The sequence below is a fragment of the Musca domestica genome, unplaced genomic scaffold, assembly GCF_030504385.1.
Source record: "Musca domestica strain aabys unplaced genomic scaffold, Musca_domestica.polishedcontigs.V.1.1 60, whole genome shotgun sequence".
Lineage (NCBI taxonomy): Eukaryota > Metazoa > Arthropoda > Insecta > Diptera > Muscidae > Musca > Musca domestica.
This window is the reverse complement of record NW_026712364.1, coordinates 2,007,267-2,031,265: the sequence shown is the minus strand read 5'-3', so window position 1 is coordinate 2,031,265 and position 23,999 is coordinate 2,007,267. Positions and strand designations below refer to the sequence as shown.

Below are 23,999 nucleotides of genomic sequence, written 5' to 3'. Positions count from 1 at the left end.
GGAGAAATCACGTCATTTATAAGACCGGGTGGCACTGCGGTTAAATCTGGGAACTGTGACACTCTCTTATTCGGGTGGGGGCATCCTCGTTTATCGTGCCAAAGGTGGAGCAGTCATTCTGCTCTGCCAATACGACCCCCCTCTGACTGACGACGAAGAAGCGGACCCGCTGGGAGGTGCAGCAAGATGCAAAGTAGTCTCTTTCGCTGTAGTCTTGCAACCGGTTTAATTCGGAACAGTTCCTAAAATGCACTCATTCTCTGGAATGAAGAAGCGGACCCGCTGGGAGGTGCAGCAAGATGCAGAGTAGCCTCTTTCGCTGTAGTCTTGCAACCGGTTTAATTCGGAACAATTCCTAAAATGCACTCATTCTCTGGATCCATTACATCGCACCGATACATATCTATGGTGAATGATGATGTTTTAACCGAAACCGAACAGAACAATTGACCGGGATTTTCTTCAATCTCGGCACGGACGAAAATAATCCGAAGTAGACATTCTGGGATATGTTTCTCCCAAAGCAGAAAAAAATATACAAACACGAACATATATATACTGAGTTGTTAACCCATTGCCGAAACAAGGATACTGTTGTTTCAAGTCAATCCGGTAGAATCCGCCGCCGAGGGATTGTCCACGATTTGTAGTTTTTGGCTCTAGGAAACAATTCTAGTTGCCATTCAAAAAAATTCTTTAAAATATCCACGTTTTGTGGTCTTTTGATTCTTGACTAGACTTTCAACTCATAGAAATTCCGAAATTCAGATAGGTTGTATCCCTTGCCGCACGATGGACCACCGGTTTTGTGGTCTGTTGGTCATTGGAGTTTTTTCCTATTAAACATTTACAATTTGGGGTCAAGGAATCCTTGATTTCTGAACTGTTGATACTTGAATCAATTTTTCTTTTTTGAAAAAATCACGATTTATATGTTTTCGGCACTTGGAAAAAATTATCTTGTACACTTATTTAATAGATATTCCCGAAATTTAAATGGGCTGTACCCCTTCCTGGCTAAAACTTAATTTTTTCCGTTACCGATTTCCTATTTCTTTATATAATATAGAAAATATATTAATGCTTAGGAATTAGAAAAGTATCTCAAAATATTGTAACACTTAAGCGTGACGGGCATCTAAAGACGAATATTTTTCTCTTTTTTCGTATTTTTTGGAAAACTTTTCTTGGAAAGTACTATTGACAAAGGGTTTATGAGTTATACTCTCCACCATATTATGGAGGATCTATTATCATTCCATTTATAACTCCTTGAAACAATTAAGTTAGACCCAAAAGTATGTAGTAATCACCATTTTGGCTCAAATGCTATTACAAATTTCAAAATACGTTCAAATATTTTATTCAAAATTATAGCAAAATCTTCTTATTACAATAATTCTATATTTGGCATGATACAAGTTTTTTTTTCGATATCATATTTTTTGTTGCTATATATCTCTACGTTTGTTTCACATCATGCTGATTTATTTATTATTCGAATTCATTAGATATTTTTGATTTCGTCTTTAAAAATATATTTATATCTGAGATTTTTTTAACTTAAAAAATACAAAACGCAAAGCGTTATAGGAAAAAAATTATAATGCAATATGGGACAGAAAAGGCAGGAAAGAGGGAGAGAGAGGGGTAAGGTAACGGAAAAGATAACTTATTTCTTGTTGGGATTTCTCCTTTTTGTGGTGAGATGTCCATCTTAAGTTCTACGAGGTGCTTGAATGTGTGGAGTAAAATCATAGGTCATTAGCTTGGGTGCTATAAAACCACCATAGCCGGGACGACCCTTGTGATAGATGCCAACCCCGGCCAAGGGTACTGGCGGCATGGAGATCACATGCTGGGTATCGATGAAGGGCACCGTTGATTGTGAGGCATCCTTGTAGACATCCGATGCGGTAAATTCAATATATTGATTGTGACGTGAATCCGGTACGGATTTAGCCTTTGTTCGAGTGGGAACATCGGGATTGCTTAGCTCAACTTTTTGCCTAAAAAAATTGATGAAAAAAACACATTGGTGGAAACCCTTCCTACCATCAAAATGCAACAACTTACCTCCTATCCCCACTGACATCGGTGTTATCATTTGATTTCCAAAAACTATTCTCCATGGGATTAACCAATTGCCCCGTCTCAAAATTAAATTCACTCAGGCGAGCCTCCAAATTCAAATGGGCTCCCACAACTCGGAATCGTACTCCCGTCACCACAAAACTATTATCTTCGGTATGGACATCATCCAAATCAATGGAACGTGCTCCATAGCTGAGTGTATAATAATCACGATTGTTGCGTACATTCCTGGCGTTTAGGGTATAATTATCGACCGGCACCCATTGCAAAGTGGTGGCATTGATTTTGCCACGTGGCAATAATTCACCCTCTTGAATTTGTAAATGGAATACACGATTTACCTTGACGAAACGTAAGCCCGTTAGAACCCTGAAATTGGAAACGGAAACAATTCATTATTGCACTTCGAAGTGGAATTGGAAAATGGAGAGATGTGGGGAAGGGACGAAATGGACATTGACTTACTTATTTTCATTGACATTGGCTAGGGTTTCACGCAAATTGAAATAACGATCCGTTTTCGAGCTGTATTGATCATCGCACAAACAGAAGCAATAGGTACAATGCCAGAACAGATAACGCCACCATGAATCAACCTGAAAAGAGGGATACAATCTTTCGTTAATTAAAAAGGTCTTTGGATAATGTTGGTTAGCTGCTTTTGTTATGTTGATAATGGGATAAGATAGATTTCATTACTGCAATAATGTGGATGTATTCAGATGACTTCGAAATTTTATCTAAAGTATCTATATGATGTAGAAAATGAATCTGACATGGATAATGTATCTGAAGTATATAAATGACGTGGATAGTGTATCTAAAGTATTTAAATGTCGTGGATAATGTATCTGAAGTATTTAAATGTCGTGGATAATGTATCTGAAGTATCTAAATGACGTGGATAATGTATCTTAAGTATAAAAATAACGTGGATAATGTATCTGAAGTATCTAAATGACGTAGATAATTTATCTCATGTACCCAGATGTCGTAAATAATGTATCTGAAGTATCTAAATTACGTGGATAATGTATCTGAAGTATCTAAATGACGTGGATAATGTATCTGAAGTATCTAAATGACGTGGATAAAGTATCTTAAGTATATAAATAACGTAGATAATGTTTCTGAAGTATCTAAATGACGTAGATAATTTATCTCATGTACCCAGATGTCGTGAATAATGTATCTGAAGTATCTAAATTACGTGGATAATGTATCTGAAGTATCTAAATGACGTGGATAATGTATCTAAAGTATCTAAATGACGTGCATAATGTATCTAAAGTATCTAAATGACGTTGATAATGTATCTGAAGTATCTAAACGACGGGGATAATGTATCTGAAGTATATAAACGACGTGGATAAAGTATCTGAAGTATATAAATGTCGTGGATAATGTATATGAAATATTTAAATGATGTGGCTCGTTTATATTCCATATCCAGATGATGCAGATAGTCTATATTCCCCTAAACTACTATGTTTACAGTATCTAAACAACGTGTTTATTATATCCACAGCATCTAAACTAGGTTCACATTGTATCTACTGCTACTAAAAATGTATTTATTGTATCTAAAGTATTTCGACCACGTATTCATGGTATCTATAGGGTCTAATCTACATGTAACAAAGTTTTCATTATTATTATTAATTGTATCTAAAGTATGTAAAGCAAGGGTTCATTGTATTTACAGTATTTAAACTACACGTTTACTGTATCTACAGTATTTGGAACAAGTTTAAATTGTACAAAGTATCTAAACCACATGTTTACTGTATTTACAGTATCTGAACCAAAACTTAACTGTATCTACAGTAGCTTATCCTTGTATCTAGTAATAAAACTATTTGATTCTCACATCTGCAGCATCTAAACTACGTATTTACTGTATCTACAGTATACAAATCGCGTGTTCTGTATGTCCACTGTGTCAAAACCACATTTTTATTATACCTATTGTACCTTAACCACAAATTTACTGTATTTACATTACGAAATACATGTTCTCAATGTATCTACAGTGTCTAAACTAATTGTTAGTTTTATCTACCGTATCTATATCACGTGTAAATAGTATTTATAGTATCTAAATTGCGTATTTAGTATATCTACAAATATTTAACTCACATATTAGTTGAATTTATGACAACTTCTTCAAATATTTTTTGTATCTACAGTATTTTAACTTTATACTTATTGTATCTACCGTATCTAAATACACACATATTTATTTTATTATACATCTTATCCATATATCTTTTATATATACAGTATTTAGGGTTTTTTATTGTTTCTACAGAGACTATAACCCTTTCTTTTTGTATTTTATCTCTCTATAGGTAATATTTAGCGTATTATTGTATCTGCAATACTCAAATAGCATTTTACTACATCTACAGTGTCTAATCTAAGTGTTTAATGTAGCTACAACATTTATTTTTTTATCTAATGCATCTTAAAATATTATATCAAGTGAGAGAATAATCTACTTTTTCAAAAGAGGATGACTAAAGTATTTACAGTATGACTAACAAAGAACTAATTTACCTAACTTATGTTATAATAAATCATTAACATTGCCTACATAGTAGTATAAAATGATAGTACATTTTTTAAATCTAAAGCCAAGACATGGGACAGATGAACAGATACAAAAAAATAATTTATTTAATTTGTATATATTATCTAGAAAATAAAATTATTATATCGTGTTAAACAAATAACTAGAAAAATGTATATCAACTAATTAGTATCTGCATTATCAAAAATAGTGTATCTACATTATAAATAGTATGAAAATATATACATGAAAAGGAAATTATTTATCGAGAAAAGGTATCCCACTATCAACATTACAAAATTGCTATATCAGCTGATAGATAATATTCAAATTCATATGTTTTGTTTTTTAACTTACCGGTGTCTTGCCTCTCGAACAATGGCCAACTTTACCCAAAGTCACACCGTTTTCATATTCAATGAAATCGTAACGTTTATGACTGTCACGGGGCTAAAATAAAATGAATTTTACATTTAAAAAAGAAATTTATTTTTATTTTACAAAACTTACCGATGGACATATCATCATATCAGAATCGAAACGCCTACAGCTATGTATATTGCCGGTACAACGTTCCTGACGGGCACAGAATTTATCCTTAAAACAACCCTCATTCTTGGTACTCGTATAATCTTCACATGTTTGCCAACATTCACGATTATAATTCATATCAACTTCATTCTCAATATAACCCTGGAGGAGACGTGTCACCTCATCATATGTCTGGCCTTGAACATATTTCTCAGGATCACAACGCCACACAATGCGATCGGCACGATTCATAACCTCACGTAGCAGGCGCACCGTTTTCTCTGTGCGTTTTTCAAAATCGCTGCGCATTAATTCGGCTTCCTGGGTGAAGTTGCCTGTGGAGTAGAAGTTAAGAGAATAAAAAAAATTATTCGATGAGATTTTTCTGAGAGTCTAAGTATTTTTCTAACCTTTTCCATATACCCGCAAAATCATCCATGAAAACTCCATCATTGTATACCCCTTGAGCTCCGTCAAGGCAATATCCGTATACAGTGAATACAGAAATTGTTGTGTTGACTGTTGATTCAGACATCTTTCATCTTTGGAAGCCTAAGAAAAGCAGAGAATTTAAATTAAAAATTTGTGTTTTTAATGAATTTAGAGCTTGATATCCAAAATATATTTCCCCTAGTTGAGTGGACCGTAATCTTAGAAATAAAATTAAAACCTTTGTATTAATTTATAGATATTTTAGCTAGCATATAATTCTCAATTACTCTGCAATTTTTCCATGAGCGTTGTAAATTCTTAAAAATCAACTTTGAGTTTTTTTTCACGAATTCTAGGTACTAGATAAAAATTTCTTCAAATAATTGTTTTATCATTAAGTATTTAAGATGGATTTATTCTTATCCATGATGTTTTTTATGTCAAATTTTTCCTATCACATTTATTTCCTTGTCGGAACATTTTTCAATTTCCATTCAAATAACAATAGTTCCGTTAATTGTAGAATTTTTCAATTCTAGCTTTAATAAAATTGCCATGTATACATTTACAGGTGTTTGTGCTCTGTCCCATATTAATTAGGCATGTACGTGACAATCCATTATTTATGGATCAACAATTCATTGGCATATAATTGCAAACTAAGATATAAAAATAAAAATGAGGGAGGAGATAGACAAACTTATTAATTTGGATTTTTTTGCGGTGGAGTTAAGCACATGAAAAATATATATAGATTGTCTGGATAGTGACTTCATTGAGGCCTTAAGAAAAACTTCCATAAAAACTTGAAGATGTGGACATTTTTCTAAAAATTTTGTATTTTTATATTTAGGATATTTTCTATATACCCAATATCATCTATTTACGTACTTTATATATTTATGCATGGCAGAAGAATGATATGTCAAAAAAAATTTAAATGTTTTTTCAAATATATGTAAGTAGATTTTTATACGCTTTTTATGCTACGTCATTCGGAGGCTATTATAATTCGCGTTGTTCAACAATTTTTACAAATTTAAATGAATTTTTAATTCAACATTTTCAATTCCAAAATTGGTTTGACAGTTCATTGTCCAGTTCGACGCGTCTACCTATATTCCTCTACCATGTATTTATGTGTCGAAATGTTTCCCATCCCAGGAACGTTAATTTGACTTCTCTCTCTTTTATCAGGGGTGCTCAAAAAGAAATATCTCTTTTCAGTCAAATTTCTCTTTGCTTATTTAAATCAAGAACAAAACAGTGTTAAGTCATTATTTATATAAATATTTTTTATCTATTTGCTTTATAAATTATTTTGGCAAACATTCGTGTTTTAAAACAATTAAATAGAACCGTAAAATATAAAGAAAAACAGAATTTTAATTTTCTCTTTAATTATCTCTTTTTTCTCTTCATGTTCTAGAACACGGTTTTGAGCACCGCTGCTTTTATAGACGTATTTTCTTTCACTCTCTCTCTCTTTATCTCTTTGACTGTGAATAAGGGGTATGTAAGTCGACTTTGGTTTTATCGATTAATAGTCTTTTGTTAGTGAAAGACTTAAAAATCAAAGTTGAGTTTTTGTCGGTGGTTAAAATTCGACTTTCATAATCAATTTTGAGTTTATTTTTCTATCGATTTTCATTCGAGGCAAATAGTTTTTGGAATGCAATTCCACAGGCCGAAGACATGAAAGATTTTAACAATTTTCTATAGAGAAATTACAACTTTCTTCTTTCGTCTACAAGAATTCATATATTGATAGAATACCACAAAAGACGGCCTTGAAATGAACTCATAGGGGCCTTCTGTATTTAAGATATTTTCTATATACGCAATGTCATCTATTTACGTGTTTTTTTAATATTTATGTCGAAATGTTTTCATTCCCCATCCCAGGAACGTTAATTTGACTTCTCCCACTTTTATAGAGATTTTCTCTTTAGTAACACTCTTTCTCTTTGACGTTGTATTAGGGGTACATAGGCCGACTTTGGATTAATGGACTTTCGTTTGAAAAGTTTAAAAATCAAAGTTGTCATTTTGTTTGTGGTTAAAATTCGACTTTCAAAATTCATTTTGAGATATTTTTTTTATCGAATTTAATTCGAGACAAATATTTTTTTTTCATAATGTCCAAAAATCGATCATATCAACTGATGGCTAAACTACTTCACATCAAAAAATAAAAATGAACTTTAATTTGAAAAGTTAAAAGGAATCAAAAATCCATTTTTTTGTTGAATAAACAAAATCGACTTCTATTTTGGACAATATATCCCTACTTTAAATCTCTTTATTATATATTATTAACAGTCAGTTTTAATTAAATTACAATTCTCAGTGCCAGCCAACCGTAACTTCAATCCAACAATTTATTTTCGTGACAATTTGTTTGAATAGTAGAAAAAATTTAGCAAACACGCAATTGTGAAAGGGGGAAAAATTATCTAAACACATTCACATTTAAACTAAAACAGAAAAAAATGAGTATAAAAATATTTCTTTTACAAATACAACATAGCCTAAAAATTGAGAGATTTATTTGGGGACTTTTTTTGGAAATAAAGAATATTTGTTGATAATCTAAATATTTTATATGCACTTATTAAATTTTACAATCAAAAAATAAGTTACAAATAAAAAGGCCTGTAAAACCACTTATATGAATAATATATGCTCTCAAAACTAAGCCAATTCATTAATTTGTGGAATAAGTTTTTGAATATATTGTTACAAGTCACCTTTTAGTAATCACCGTTTAATTTTGAATCACATAATGCATATTCATTTGCATTTTACGTATTTTCCAAAAAAAAAAATCTCTTATCAAAATATGATCTCAATAGGAACGCCTTTATATTATAATCTTACATTAATCGAACATATGCAATTTCCAACATGCATATGCAAGTATCAACATTTGTTTATGCAAAATTGCATGGCATGCCATTGTAAAAATTACCAAACAAAGGATCATTTTCCATTATCTTTTCAAAATATTTTCCAACTTTCCTGCCTTATCTCAAAACATAACACTTCAACTAACCATCATTGCCCGATAATACATTGTCTGCTTCACCATTATCAAATCGATGTCCTGAAATATTCTCGGTATCGAAAATGTTCTATCATTACGCAAAACTCTTTCCGCCACATCGGTCAGGGTGCGTTCATCCAAATCGACATTGTTGTGATGGGAACGCAAGTAGTTGGCAAAGACACCAAATAAATGATCGATTTGTATCAAATCACGTTCCAATAGACTCCATTCGTAATGATTTAATATTTCATATTTGCCCTCCTCCCACTTCGCTTGCATATGGCGGTGTACAAAATGCCGATGTGAATCGATAATTTTACGCAGTTGCTGTTCGGCATTACGATTATTTGTAGAACGATCCAAATGTTGCCATAATGATTGTTCCAAAGCTAAATATTCTTGACGTACGGCATCGATTTCAATGGGGGCAAAGAGGCCAGGTCGATATGACGACAACGCAGGGGAGTTGTCGGAGGCCATAATATGGTTTGGACCCAGCACAGCTGCAAGTAAAACGGCTGTGAGCCACAAAAGGCGGCATTTGCTAAGCAATGCCTTCATTTTTGTTGTGTTGGTGTTGTTTTACCGGCTTTTGTTTTTTTTTTCTATTTTTTATTTTTCTTTGGCGATGTTGTCATCCAAACTTCTTGCACAAATGTTTTTTATGGCTTTTATTATTTTCTTTCTTATTTCTCCTTTCGTCGCCTAAATAATGTTTATTTTCTTTATATGAATACGTAATTATGTTCTGAAATAAACCACTCATTAAAATCGTTGGCCTTTGCTTGTTGTCACTTTTCAATTTATTTGTCGGCAATTTGAATATTTTTTCCGTTTTTTTTTTTTCTTTCTTCTAATATCAGTTCGTTGTGAAAGTGTCTTTTAAACTGCACACACACTCACACTTAACATAGATTGTAAAATTTTAAATATTCTACATTTTTGCTGGACAGCTTATCAACATATTTTCATTGCCAATCACATATTTTTTTATTGGCGAGATTTATAGAAGAGCGTTTATTTTGATTACCTACCAGACGGATTGGCAAGTGAGTTTGTTGTCATTTTTTTATATGGGATTTTTCATCTGTTTTTTAGGAACGTCTGACTTATCCAACCAACCAAATTGCATAAAAAAACAAATTCGCAATATTACTTTTTTAATTTCGTATTCATAAATTTTGTTTCAAAAAATCTTGTGCAATGTTATTAGTTTCTTAAATGCAAAATCTCTCAAATTTGGGACACGATACTCATTATTCGAATAAACCATTAATAACCATTATTCGAATAAACTATTAATATCAGAGCACCTAAACGCTCGCTCGAATGCGAGTAGAGAGTGAAATTATCTCGAATTCAACTTGCAAGTGTTCTCCTGGAAGTCGGAAAAAATCGAGTACACTCCATCTTTATATGTCACTCGAAATTTCTAAGCTTTGCTGATTTCGAGTGGGAGTAAAATTTGTTCATAAGAGCATATGTCGAGTACTCTTTTAGTTTTTGTCATACCTTTACTTAATTTCAAAGTATGAATTTATTTTCCCACTTAATTTCACTCTCGGAGTAAACTCATACTCTATTTCGAATATTTTGACAGCCACACTTATTTTTCAATGCTAAATGATTTTAAATGCTAATTCAATTAATTCAAATTCAATTAATTGCTAACCTTAGAGGAATACAATTTTGAGATCATATTTTTGGTCCACTTTAAATTTTATTTGTCCGCTGCTCGATATTTTTACTATTAACATGTCTATGTCACGGCCTGTTCTTCTACATATTATAGCCAAAAATCATTTTTAAAAATTCATTTTGTTAAGTCTTTACGTAATTACGTTTTCGTGTACAGATTTGAAGTTAATTTGTCGGTCGAATTTCTTTCCAATTTGCTAAAAATCGGTTGTTTTTCCCAACAAAAAGTCAAGTGAAAGGAGAAAATATGTGGCACTTTTTAGCACCTAAAGTCTATTAACGAATAAATCGAAAGTCGACCTATGTATCCCTAATGCTTAACGATTCTGAACGATTTTAATTAATAAGGAGGTTTCAGCCCCATATTAAAAGCAAATAATTTTAAATAAACATTTTTGGTATTCAGTAAATTATTACCCTACTTCTCTCTCCCTCTCTCTTGATTTTTTTATATTTCCCGATTCATGTGGATTTTTCTCCATTAATGGAAGGTTTCATTTGGGATTCCTTCGAAGTAAGCAGAAGCTCTTCATGCAAAAACTTTCCCTTTCAAAGCGAGAAATTTTATTTTATCATTTATGATCAAACTGAAAAGTATTAATCTTTCGTGATTATTTATATGAAGCAGTGCCAGACAAAAGCAGACACGAGTGCCTTCAATTAACGTAATTCTCTCTCACTCACTCACAATGAGAAAGATTGAAAAACAGTAACAAATGGGTGGGTGGCAAAGTGTTTTCCTGATATTAAGTCAAGCTTTTTACAGGAATTTTATGAAAATCTATCAGCTACAATTACCAATGGAATTAACGGCTAACATTTTTGACACTTTCTCTCTCAGTAGACAGAAGCCATCTCCATGCCATTAATCATTAACTTAATAAGGAAATATTTAAGATAAGTAGGACCTTAATATCGCTCCTTGTGCTCCATGCAATTCTTATAATCGCCAAAATGCTATTCCCACGGAAAGCATTTTTCTCAAAAACTCATTCCTTCAACCATGAATAATTATAATAATAATAATTACTAATAAAATAATTAGCGAATATGACAATACTAATAGGTCTTTTTCATACCTTGTGTACCCTATTTCTTGTGTAGTTTGATGCAAATGTTTGTTTTTATACCCTCAGCCATATGGCTAGAGAGGGTATGTATCATTTTAATACGTCCAAAACGTGTCTAGTCGAATTAACGGTTTTAAACCCTAGGTCTCTTTGGACCAACTCCGTCTCAGAACATTTGAAGTCGCCCACTCCTTCAGGCACGTCCCCCACAAAAGCTCGAAATTAAAAAAAAAACCGTTTTACTGCACAGAAAGATAATATTTGCATCAGTGCTAGGTCAAGTGCGAAAATGGACAATATCGGTCCACACTATCAAGTACGTCCCCCACAAAGCGTCATAATTTCGAATAATTATAACTCTTATAAAATGTGATGTACGAGTTCGATTGTCTTCAAATTACACACATCACATTATGTTTATTAACCCAAGGTCTGATGTGAAGATGGGATATATCGGTCCATTACTTCTGGTACCTCCCCCACAAAGGGTGAACATTTTGAATATCCCTGAAGTCATAAAACCCAAAATTAACATCCGATTCCATTCAGACTTTGTACATCTCAATATTTCCATCAGCACAAGATCTGTAACCAAGAAGTAACCAACTTTCACGTCGCAGTATTTCTATCATAGTTATTTAGGTCCGATACAAAATGGATAACATTGGTCCACTCCTTTTTTTCTCCCTTGGAATTATTTTCAGTGAGGAGTTTTTGTTTATATCAAAAAAAAATCAATGATTGGGCTATTTATGTTTACGGTTTGAGATAGGGATACATAGGTCTACTTTTACCTCTGGTAAAAAAAGCAAAATAGGCTTTTCGTAATCGATCTTAGGATGATCAACTTTTCCAAGGATTGACGTATTTTATTTCTTCTAATTTTTAAGCAATTAAACAACAGGATTTGAAGGATGAACAAGTCGTATTTTTATTTTTTTTTTTGGTTATGGGGGATAAAATGCGTTTCACCTAGTATAGAGTATAGTTAGTTCGGCCCAGCCTATTTTATTGTTCTTTTTTCTTGTTTGCTCTAATTTTAATGTGGGGTCACTGAAACATTTTAAGCACACCCGTAGTGCGATTCTGAAACTAGTGCTCTGTTCCAGAATCTGCAAGAATCCACTAGTTTTGCAATTTTTTTCGATATCATAAAGGAAAACCCAATTTTTTTTTTGTCGTTAAAAAGTTAGACAGTTCTATGCATTTGGACTATTTTGTTGACATTTCTATCCATTGATTTATTAAATTCGTTATGAATTTAAAATGTTTTTTCAACATTTTTATGAATTCCACATATTATGGAATCTCTTTTTTCCATTATTTTTCAAAATTCAGCATTTCTCAAGAATTTTTCACCTATACCATTCTTCCCACTTGCATGAATTGCTGGTGGCACATATGAAAAGAGCAAGTTAAGCAATTTCTTCTACTTCAAACAATTGTAGCTTTTCGGAATTTCCAAACCTCAACTCTGCTGGACTACATATTTTTTCGAAAATTTGTTTATCTTAACAGAATGTAATATGATTATGAATTCTTGAAGCGAATACGCATTTCGTTTATTATTATTTTTTTTTTTTTTTTTTTTTTTTGTTTCAAACAAAGGCAGGTTTTCAACATCGCCAAGTAGTGGCATTCAAACCTTTCACGATGTGAACGAAAAGAAAAATAAAACCGAAATCGAAACCCTCTCTGCTGAAACTGAATACAATTGGTTTTCGTAGTCCGTCTGTCCGTCCTTCATTCACTTGTGGCTCACATGAACATCCGCTTATTTTGTGCCTGTCTGAGTGGTTGGCTTAGCCCAGCGTCCACTTGTTTTAGAGCAGTTTTACTGTGATTTGTTTTTTTTTTCGTTCTTTCCCATATGTACATAGTATATTTAAACAAAATCATAAAAACAGCAACAACAATGAACTCTGTTATGAATTAAAACGTATTTTGTTTTAAAACAACAATGACAAAAAATCATCTTTCTTCTCGCGCTTCCTATTTCTCCTCCTCCATTCATATTCTTCTCCATTTAGCGTTGTTTTGTGCGGATCATTTTGTGTGTGTGACAGCCAAACGACGACCTTTCACAATGAACACTTTTTTTTAATTTTTTTATTTTCATTTAGCTTTTTTTTTCAGTTCTATTTCACAACATAAGTTTTTATAAATCATTTTTGCTTTTAATTTTATTTTATGGATTTATTTATTTATTTTTTTATTGTATTTCAATTAAATTTAAATTTTCTTTTCTTTTTTATTTCTTGCAATGTCGTTGTATTTATTTATTTATTTAGTTGTTTTTTTCCTTTTATTCTATTCTATTCAATCAATTCTTTAATCAACCGTACCGTTCGCAACGCGTTCCAAATTTATAATAAGAATGTATCTCACACTCACGAATACACAAACTCAAAAACATAAACCAGCTGGCTGCCTGGCCAGCTAGCTCTATTCCATTCTGAGCGAGTGCAATGTGTTGTTTGGTTGTTGTGCGAAAGGTGAGAGCCAGTGAGTAGTAGGATTGCCATTTCACATTAAAATCTGAGTAACTAAAATTTAGTTATCAAATGGTATAAGCTCTAAAATAGAGGGGATATTTGAAACTTCTAATCGCTGGAACTCTCCCTGTCAGATTTAGTAAACGATACTTCAAATCTCCGCAAGTTTTCGAAAACGTCCAACTTGGCAACCCTGAAAAAGTACCTTTGTTTATCACAGCAATCTCTTGTTGAATTTTCTGCAATAATAACTGTTTGCTCTCTCTCTCTCTTGCATGGTTATGCTCTCAGTAATTCCGTTTTTATAGTTTGTGTGTTTTGTGGGAGCTCTGTTTTGTTTGTTTGTTGTGTTCTTTGTCTCTTGCCCTCCTCCTTTCTGTTTATTTTACTGTCTTCACTGGATATTTTCTTTGTTTGGGTTTTTGTATAAAAAAACCAGTTCACTTTTATTATTGTTTAGTGGCGATCAGTGTTGCCGTTTGAAATTTTTATTTCAGCCCAAATTTTTTCTAAAAACCGCCCAAAATCGACCATATCCGCCCAAACTGTAAAAAGTTGAATAATTTATATGTAGTTTGTATTCAAGTAAATTTTATTGAAAATTTTACACTATACATAAAAAAGGTACTCAAGTTTTATTACATTCTATGTACTAAATACATTAGAGATAATAAAAATTTTATGTTATTTTACTTCAAGTTTATATATATATATATATATATATATATATATATATATATATATATATATATATATATATATATCTATATATATATATATATATTTATTTATTTATATTTGAAAAAGTAACATAATACAAGAATTCAATGTATCAAATACATTAAAGTCATTATTATTCAGGTTTTTATACCCTACAACACTATGTGTTGGGGGTATTATAACTTTGATTGACCAAAAAATTATGTAACACCACGAAATATTGGTTTCCCACATAGGAAAGTATATATGGATCTTGCTATATATGTCCGTCCGTCCGTCTGTCCATGTTAATTTGTAATCACTCTATAGGTCGCAATTATGGCCCGATCTTCACGAAATTTAGAATGTAGCTGGGGTTAAGGTCAGAATGGAACCCTATTTCTTTTAGAGATGATCGCATAATATTTTGGGGTTGAAATGGACCAAAAACTGAAAAATTTCCTGATTTTGCAGTTGCTCTACAGGTCACAATTATAGACCAATCGAAGCGAAATTTAGCATGGGGCTAGATTTTGGACTGGGCAGAAGCCTTCCAATTTTGATGGTCATTGGGTAATATTTAGTGGTTTAGTAGACCATAGCATTTGCGATAAATAAAAGTCAAATTTTCCATTAATCCGCGAATATTTTTACTGCCGGCGAAATCACAAATAGACGAACAGGTCAATTCTGACCGTTACGTAGATGCCGATACTAAAAATATCGGATATATATAGAGAAATATATACAATGTATATATACAAAGAAAGGGGATGTCAGCTAGAATGCTTATATCTTCAGAATGGCTGGAGCGATTTTGACAAATTTTATCAATTTAGAATGCCCTTGTGGCATTAAAGTATAAATACTAATACCAATAATGATATTCATATAGATTTTGTAGTATTTTGTGACATTTTTTTATTTTTTCATATTTTTTATCGCATGCGATTTTTTCAAATTGACTTATAATATTGAAGTATTTGTTTTGTAATATTTTTTCACTTTACAACACAGGTTAGGGATATTATTTATATACAGATTGCAATTATCGTTCGATCCTCACGAAATTTTTCACAAAGGTAGGGTTAGGCTCAGAAGGGCTTAGCCTATTGTTTTCAAAGATGTCCGCAATATATTTAGGGGTTGAAATTGGCCAGCAACTCAAAATGTTCCTGATTTTGCAGCCGTTATAAAGGTCCCAAATATAAACCTAAGGACACGAAATCTCGCATGAAGTTAGAGCTTAGGACAGCGGGTAGAATGGACCACTACTTTTGTGTAAAAAATTACCAACATTACTTACAGGCGATATACAATAGGCGAACTTCTGGCTTTTTTATTATAACTTGCTGATTTCGTTGACGTATAAGCCAAATATCGTAGACAAGCAAATCATATAGATGAGTCTAAATTTGGAGAAACAGAGGGGCCTCTTGCTTCTGGAGATGATCGCAAAATATTTAGGGGTTTAAACGAACCAAAAACAGAAAAAAATTTCCTGATCACACAATTGAAGCCAATCAACACGCCTGAGAAGATAGGTAAGCACAGGGAAGAATTCTGGCATTTTGGATGGCCATTGGAATACATTTAGCCGTAAAATGGACCACAAAAACTAACTGCACGACGGAGTGCATAAATATTGGGAAAATGTCCCTGGTCAAAATGCTAAGGGTAATATCTGGGCAGTGCTCCGTGACATAATTTCAAAAGCGAAATTTTCCAAAATGGATTTGGACATGAGGGGACTTCTAACATATTGTAGTGTTGTAGGGTATCACATATATATTATTAAAAAACTTAACAAAAATCCATAAAATAAATAACGATTCATCTCAATAAAAAAAAATATAAAATTCAGTTAGTAATAAAAAAATTAAATTACGTAAAAATAAACAATGAAAAATAAATTTGTACCCAATATGGAAAAAATCCGCCCAAAATCCGCCCAAACCACAAAATTTATCTTTTTTCCGCCCAAATTTGGACGGAAACGCCCAAAACGGCAACACTGGTGGCGATGGCGATGACACCCTCTCTCTCATTCTTCGTCCTATTCGTGACACCACGCTGTGTGAAGAGGTGTTACTTTTTGCAAACATTCTATTTCAAAGTGATTTTTTTTTAGTGAAAAAAATGCAGAGAGATAGAAATCGTCGACCTATGATATGGCGGCCGCTTTTTGTTGTTGGCATTATTGTGAATGACGTTGTTAAAAAATATAGAAGTAGACTGAGCGGAATTTATTGCGTTGAACACATTTTCTGCATGTGGCGTAAATGGTGTCGGCATTGTAGGTATTATTGAAATCGGGGAAAACCCCGTGTTAAGTATCACTATCTGATTTGGTGTGGATACCATATTAACAGGTAGTCGAATCGACAAAGCTGCTGGGATAATGAACTGTCTAACTAATTTTGGAATTTACATTTTTGCATGAAAAAGTATTCAAATACTCAAAATTTTTTAAAAAAAATTCATATTATAACAACCTCCGATTAAATTATTTTGCATGGAAAATTATTCAAATTTGTAATTTTTAAAAAAATGCATTTTATAACAACCTCCGATTGACGTCTTATAGGAAAACATATACAAATCAACTTATTTTTGAAGAAACATTAAAAAATGTTTGACATATGAATTTTCTCACGCCTTGATGCAGCTACCTGAATCGGTTGCCCACCAGAACTCAAGCGACGGCCATGGAGATGGTGTGGGCCGTCGCTCTCCGCTCGTATTAATCGACCGTGGCATCAGAATAAATGCCGAATATTATCGCGAAAATATTCTGGAGGATGTATTAAAGCCTTGGGAACCCATACAGGACTCAGCACTATCGCGCTGCGCACGCGCCACCCAAGAATGGTTACAAAATGATTTTTCTCGCTTCATTTCCAGCCCACAATGGCCACCAAAATCTCCCTGGATACCAATCCGTTGGACTATTGTGTCTGAAGTATTTTGGAAAGCAAGGTTGGCAAGCGCTTCGCCAGGAATGGGCAAAATACCGCAGAGCACATTCGGGCAGCGCGTGACGTTTTCATTTGCCGTTTGAAGGAGATAATTCGTGCAGATCAGATAATGCTCGAAAATACATATGTCAAATGTTATCGAGATCGATTCAGTTTGGGATATAACTCTCATATATATCGTTTTCCGACATCAGGTTTATTGTGCACCAAATGGCTAATATCTTCCCAAATGAACTGAATTTTGGCACCTGCGACGGAATTCAGCCCATAAGCAAGCCCAGATTTTTATATAGTTTCAATATACATCTTCATCCGATTTTACGGTTATTGCTCATCATATATGCAATATCAGCCCAAATTGAATAGATTTTTCATATTCAACCCAATTTTACCATTACTCCAATAAATATTATTCAATATTATACTTAACGAAGTCATATTATGCACTATACAGCAATCATCTACTTCATTTAAATTCCCAATACAACTTTTTTTGTTACGCGAGCTCTACTAAATACGCATAGCTGTACAGGGCATCATAAAGTCAGGCGGGCCGACTTTTTTCCTTACAGTTTTTTTTTTGCAAGAGAGATTTTTCTGGAGGAAAATACTATTTTGAGAGCGTAATTACTTTACTCGCCCGAAATTAATTTCCAAAGAAATTTTTAAAAGAAAAAATTCCGCAAAATTTGTAATGATCAACTATTGTATTCTAGCTAGTACATCATAAGCAGTGATTTATAATTAAGACATTCCATCTCTGATTCCCTTTTACATGAGAGAGAGAGAGAGCAGTAATGTTGACAACATAGCAACAACACCGCCAGCTAACACACATGCATGTTGTAATGCAAACATTCTCACCGTGTGCGCAAACACACCAATGTTTTGTTTATTTGATGTGACTGCTACTCCTCATTCCATTTGGCCGACGTCTAATGCACCACCCGCCAAGTTCTGATGGATGATGCACTGAAGCTTCTTCTTATGCTCACACAACACATTTTTATTTCTTTATGGCAGTTTACACAATGCACAAGATATGAGAGGAGTGTGAAACGAATGGTTTCTCGGGTTTCTCCGTGTCTGTTGCAGTTTTGTTATTCTGGGTGTAAAAATTAACTTTGGGGTCATTTGTTGTAATTGTAACATTTTGTAGATGAATAGTGGTCTCTTAAATATTTTTCTGTTGTTGTGTCTTTTGTACATTAAACTTTGCTTAGTTTTGATTTATTTTCCACGAAAAAAAAATGGGTCACTGACATTTAGAGCTACATAGCAGTAGTAGTTATGGTGGTAAATGTGTGCGATAGTGTTTTTGACAGTTAGTTGGTACTTTTTAAATGGCTTGGCTTTGCTTTTGGCCGAGGGGAGGAGCTGCACTCTGTTGCTGTTACTGTTTGGTTTTGACTTTGGCATTTCTCATTTCCTTAATGGCAAATTTCATGAGTATCCATTACCCATGACTCATAGATTTTTTGAAAAGTTTTTTTATTTCACTGCCAATTGTTGTTTTAATTCAGATAAATATTTAATTCAATTGATGAAAACCGGTTTTTCTTTCACACATTTGTGTTACTTAATTTTTCATCCGTTCATTCATTCATTCTGTCATCTTGTGTTTTAATGCTCTCCCTCTCTCATAGTGACTTTCTCTAAATGGTTGAGAGCTGATGGTTGTCTTGAGCTCAAGGGCTTCATCTTTTGTTGGTCTGTCTGCTATTAAGTAGCCCGGTTCTTGTTTCTTTTGAATTGAAAACAAAAAAAAAAACAAAGTTTAACGATGATTCACAACACCCTTCCACAGTGTTTTTGCCTTTCGCACAAACTTTCTTTGTCAATTGATGATTACAAAATGCCAAACAAAGACATGACTTTCATCTCTGCTATGTTGGCACCCCGACGAGTCATGCATGCAAGCATGCCTGTTACACATTGCATAAATGTATTTTTTGTGTGGATTTCTTTAAATAATATTTTTTTTTTTTGTTTTACTTTGAAATTCTTTGTGACTGGTATCTGTCTGTGTTGTTAGCTGGTGATTGTTGTGGGAATTGAGACCGGTATAAAACTATTTTGCTAATCATTTAGCACATTATTTGAAAGTTATCATGACTCATAAGTCACCTGTAACGGTAATATCTATAAGATGATAAAAATAAAATCGGGGCTAGAGAATTTGGCAATTTTTTGCAAAGGCAAAAATCATCCCAATTATTTTTTCTGTAGAAAAATGGAGAAATTTTTCTATTAAAGTTTGAGATTTAAGAAATTTTCTATGTTTATGCAAAAATAATGCCACGAGGTTAAATTTTTTTGTAAAATAAAATTTTTGGAAAAAATTGAGAACATTTTCTATTAAAGTTTGCGATTTGACAAATGTTTCTGTAAGCAAAAATAATGCCATGACGTTAATTTTTTTCTAAGAAAAATGTATATTCATGGATTTTTATTCAGTTAAATATTAAGTATTTCATAAAATTATACATAACACCGTGTTGTGATTTCCAGTTTTCAATGATTATCAGCACAATCATTAATATCCGCGCAGAATTCTATTTCCACGGATAGAATTTTAATTTAAGAGAAATAATTTGTGAGGATGGCAACACGAATGGGTTTTTTTCGTACCTAGTGTATCCTATTTGTTGTACAAATTGCTGCAAATTTTAAATACTTTTATTTTTTCAAACAAAAATTAAGCAATTTAAACCGTTTTACTTTCAATATTAGGATTCGAACATATGTGTTTGATGTTGAAAAGTTAATGGGTCGATGTAGAAGTTTAAATAACAATCCTGAATGGCCAACTTCACAAAATGTTTCTTGCTCGTTTTTTAAATAAATTAATGGAATAAAACGCACGAAATAGTTAAAAAACGCTGTACATCTACTTGAAATAAATAATTAATTAACGATTTTAAATGTTAACGTTTTCAATAAATCCCTAATTCATGAGCTGCTAATTTTTCTCCTCTAAGTTCTTCGGAAAAAATAAAAATTGACTGGATGTTGAATCGCCGTAGAATACTAAGAGTATTCCGGATAGCTATTTTTATACCCTACACCACAAGGGTATTATGTCTTTGTACATTTATTTGTAACAGGCAAAAGGAAACGAGATAGACCCATATTTACTTTTGAGAATCTTCATAGAATCACTTTCTGAGTCGATTTATGCATACCAGACCGTCTGTCCACGTATTTTTGAGAACGAAATGCATATCGCATTTATTATCCGATTGAGATGAAATTTTTCAAACCAGATTTGTTTTGGCCCAAGGACGAACCCTATTGAAATTTGGTGAGAATCGGTTCAAATTTAGATATAGCTCCCATATATATCTTCAACCGATTTTGGCCAATGTCACCAAATGACCTGCATTTTTCCATATCCGACCGAATTCAGTCTAGAAGCAAGTAAATTAAAGTTGGTGAAAATCAGTTCAGATATATCTATAGCTCCCATATATACGTTTTATCCGATTTGGTGTTAAAGATTCTCACATGCGTAATATGAACTACACAATAATAATTTTTAGTACCAGATATATATATAATAATGGTTTAAAATTTTGTCGAGATCGGTTCAGATTTGGATATAGCTCCCACATATATCTTGATCCGTTTTCATGTTTTTTTGTGCACCAAATGGTGGACATCCCAAATTGGCTGCATTTTAGCACTTCCGGCGGAATTGAGCCTAAAAGCAAGCGCTTCAGATTTTGGTGAAAATTGGTTCAGATATAGGTATAGCCCCCATATATATGTTTCATCCGATTTGATGTAAAAATCCTTCACATGAGTAATTTCCACTCCTCAACAATGATATTTGATACCGAACATCAGATACTGCTCGAAAATACCTCTACCAAATTTTATCGAGATCGGTTCAGATTTTAATTAAGCTTCGATATAAATCTTCCGATTTTATGGTTTTTGCTCACCATATATGTAATATCTTCCCATATTGAATAGATTTTTTTCATTTTTAACCGAATTTTACCATTCGGTAAACTATTTTTATTATAATCCTTATCGAAGTCGTATCATGCACCATATAGCAATGTTATTTGTATCATAGTTGGATCTACTTCACTTAAATTCTAAATATAAACTTTCTTGTTACGGGAGCTCTACTAAATACGCATAGTGGTGTAGAGTATCATATAATCGGCCCGCCCGAATTTTGACCTTTCCTTACTGGTTATTTTATTTTCCGAGACAAATTATGGTTTATTATATCATATCTACGTAAAAAACATCAGCTGAGCGGCATTTAAATTCTCCTAAAGGTGTTCCAATAAACAAGTTTAGCCCACTAGATATATTGATCCCTGTGGGTTCACCATCAAAATCGTAGACTTACTTTAAATGCATATAATCTCACATTTTCCAAAATAATTGTCCAAAATAATGTCAACATCTGAGCTGATGTCAGTTTCGATAAAAAAAATAATCTAAGATATGAATTTTCCAAAAAGGGGATCAGGTCAAAATCGTGGAAACATAATTTATAACCCCATTATTCCCAAAAATGTCAATACCCCCCATTAAGCAATGCCTCAAACCCACCCCATCGTTCTTACCACACTTCATGTTGGTCCATTACCTGATAACTATTCGCCATCATATCCAAAATATTAAAACTCGACGAGCCACCAAGATTTTTATCATCCGTACCGAACATCATCAAATGTAGACGATCCATTAAATGATGCACCGAATAGGCATTGGGCGCCACCGTCCATTCAGCAAATTTCACCAAAGTATCCATTTCCAATTTATCCTGATAGGTTTCGTATTTTTGCATTTGTTGGAATCGCGACGATATACGATTCATTGTATCCGATATTTCATTGCGTTTGGCAAGCAATTGTATGTTGCCTTCGACGAAATTATTAACCGAATCTATGGCTAGGGCAATTTGTTCGGCGTGCTATTTGATGAAGTGGAATAGTGGTTAGGAGAATAAATTTGTATTCTTTGTTTTTTGGAAGAATTTGTTTTTCGTAGTTTAGCATAAAAAGGAATGGTCCAGACAGGCCTAATACAAGTGTTTTTGGGAGCCTCATATTTTCTTATGCTTTCATTACATTTGGCAGCCTTCTGAGCCATTCAATTGTACACTCTGATCACTCAATTAATTCTTTGTCCCTGTAGCTGATATGTCCAAACACACCAACTGGAAGATTTCCAATTAGATGTCCAATAGAGACTAGCATGTTACTCCCCTTTTAAGACTGCTCGTAATTTTGCCTTTCAGGACCATTCACTTTTTATCCATCAATCTATCCACTCCACTTTACCTGATCCTCGGTCTTAATAATCTGACTGCTGACTTCTCTCAAACGGGAGAGAACTTTCTTTTGTTTATCTCGCATTAGCGGGAAATCAATATCAGAATTGGAGGTAGATATCTTAACAATATCCCAGGCTTTTAAGACGGCCGTCGTTACTTCCTTGACGACATGCAGTACATCCAAAACATCTTCGATCAAGGCCGCTGATGGCGGAGGTTTGGTGTAGAACACAGCCAGAAAAACGATGAGACCCAGAGAAAAGCGTTGTATGTGCATTTTTCCTTTTGTTGTTATTGCTTCTTTATTAATTTATTTATATTTTACCGGAAAAAATTAAACTGTTGAACACCACAAATGACAAACGCGTTGTTGATACAGCGAGACCGACAACCAGCCGACACACTTCGAATACAAATAAAATTAAGAATAATTCACGTTTTCACTTAGCTAAGCACCATGGAAATAACACGACGTTGCTTGAGCGTTTTTTGCGTAAAAAACTGACAAAGAAAAAAACTTGTTTTATTTTTTGGTATTTTTTCTCTTCTTTTTCTGTTGTTATTTTATTTATTCACTTATTTCTTTTTGATTATTTTCTTCGTCGTTCTTTTTTTTTGTTGCGTTTTTATTTTGTAACTCGCTCCAATGACTAGACTTAACAACACACTATTTCTGCCGCTGTTGTTGTTATTTATATTATTTATTGTTGTAATCATACAACATGCTGCCCCACTAGCTTGAATTTAAAGTTAACAACGCGTTGTCATTTGGCCAGCCATTGCCATCAACCAACCACTCGGTTCAAGAGTTGAATTCAATTTGATTTGGCGTCTTTCATCGTCGTCCCCATGCCACAGCAGTGATATTAACATCCATTAATATCTCCCATAAATCCTCCTCTAACCACTCTACTTTAATTCTCTCTTTCTCTCTCTCTTTCTCTCTGTCTGGTGTTTGATTTTATTTACCGTAATTGCAATAAAATAATATTGTGTTGCTACAATGACTCTCACAATGAAGCCAGAGATGGAAGGTTTAAATTTCTTATGGGTTTCTTTTGACACATTGGATGAACATA

General features: G+C 33.1%; 2 protein-coding genes across 3 annotated transcripts in view; one reads left to right on the top strand and one right to left on the bottom strand.

The window, feature by feature from the left end:
* The window catches only part of LOC101889187 (E3 ubiquitin-protein ligase Ubr3), an 85,169-nt gene that overhangs the window by 46,814 nt on the left and 14,356 nt on the right, over positions 1-23,999 (top strand). The gene's annotated exons all lie outside the window — the stretch shown is intronic.
* Positions 1,467-23,742, bottom strand: LOC101888768 (uncharacterized). 2 transcript variants are annotated; one of them, XM_005183797.4, is made up of 8 exons: positions 22,928-23,742; positions 22,231-22,557; positions 5,608-5,749; positions 5,177-5,532; positions 5,024-5,116; positions 2,560-2,690; positions 2,077-2,463; positions 1,467-2,009 (listed from the first exon to the last, which is right to left on the bottom strand). In XM_005183797.4, exons 1-8 carry the CDS (start codon positions 23,195-23,197, stop codon positions 1,718-1,720), a joined length of 1,998 nt encoding a protein of 665 aa, XP_005183854.2. In that variant the 5' UTR covers positions 23,198-23,742; the 3' UTR covers positions 1,467-1,717. The 2 variants fall into 2 exon arrangements, with proteins under 2 accessions (XP_005183854.2, XP_005183855.2); XM_005183798.4 differs by lacking the exons at positions 22,231-22,557; positions 22,928-23,742 and adding exons at positions 8,685-9,426; positions 13,792-13,809.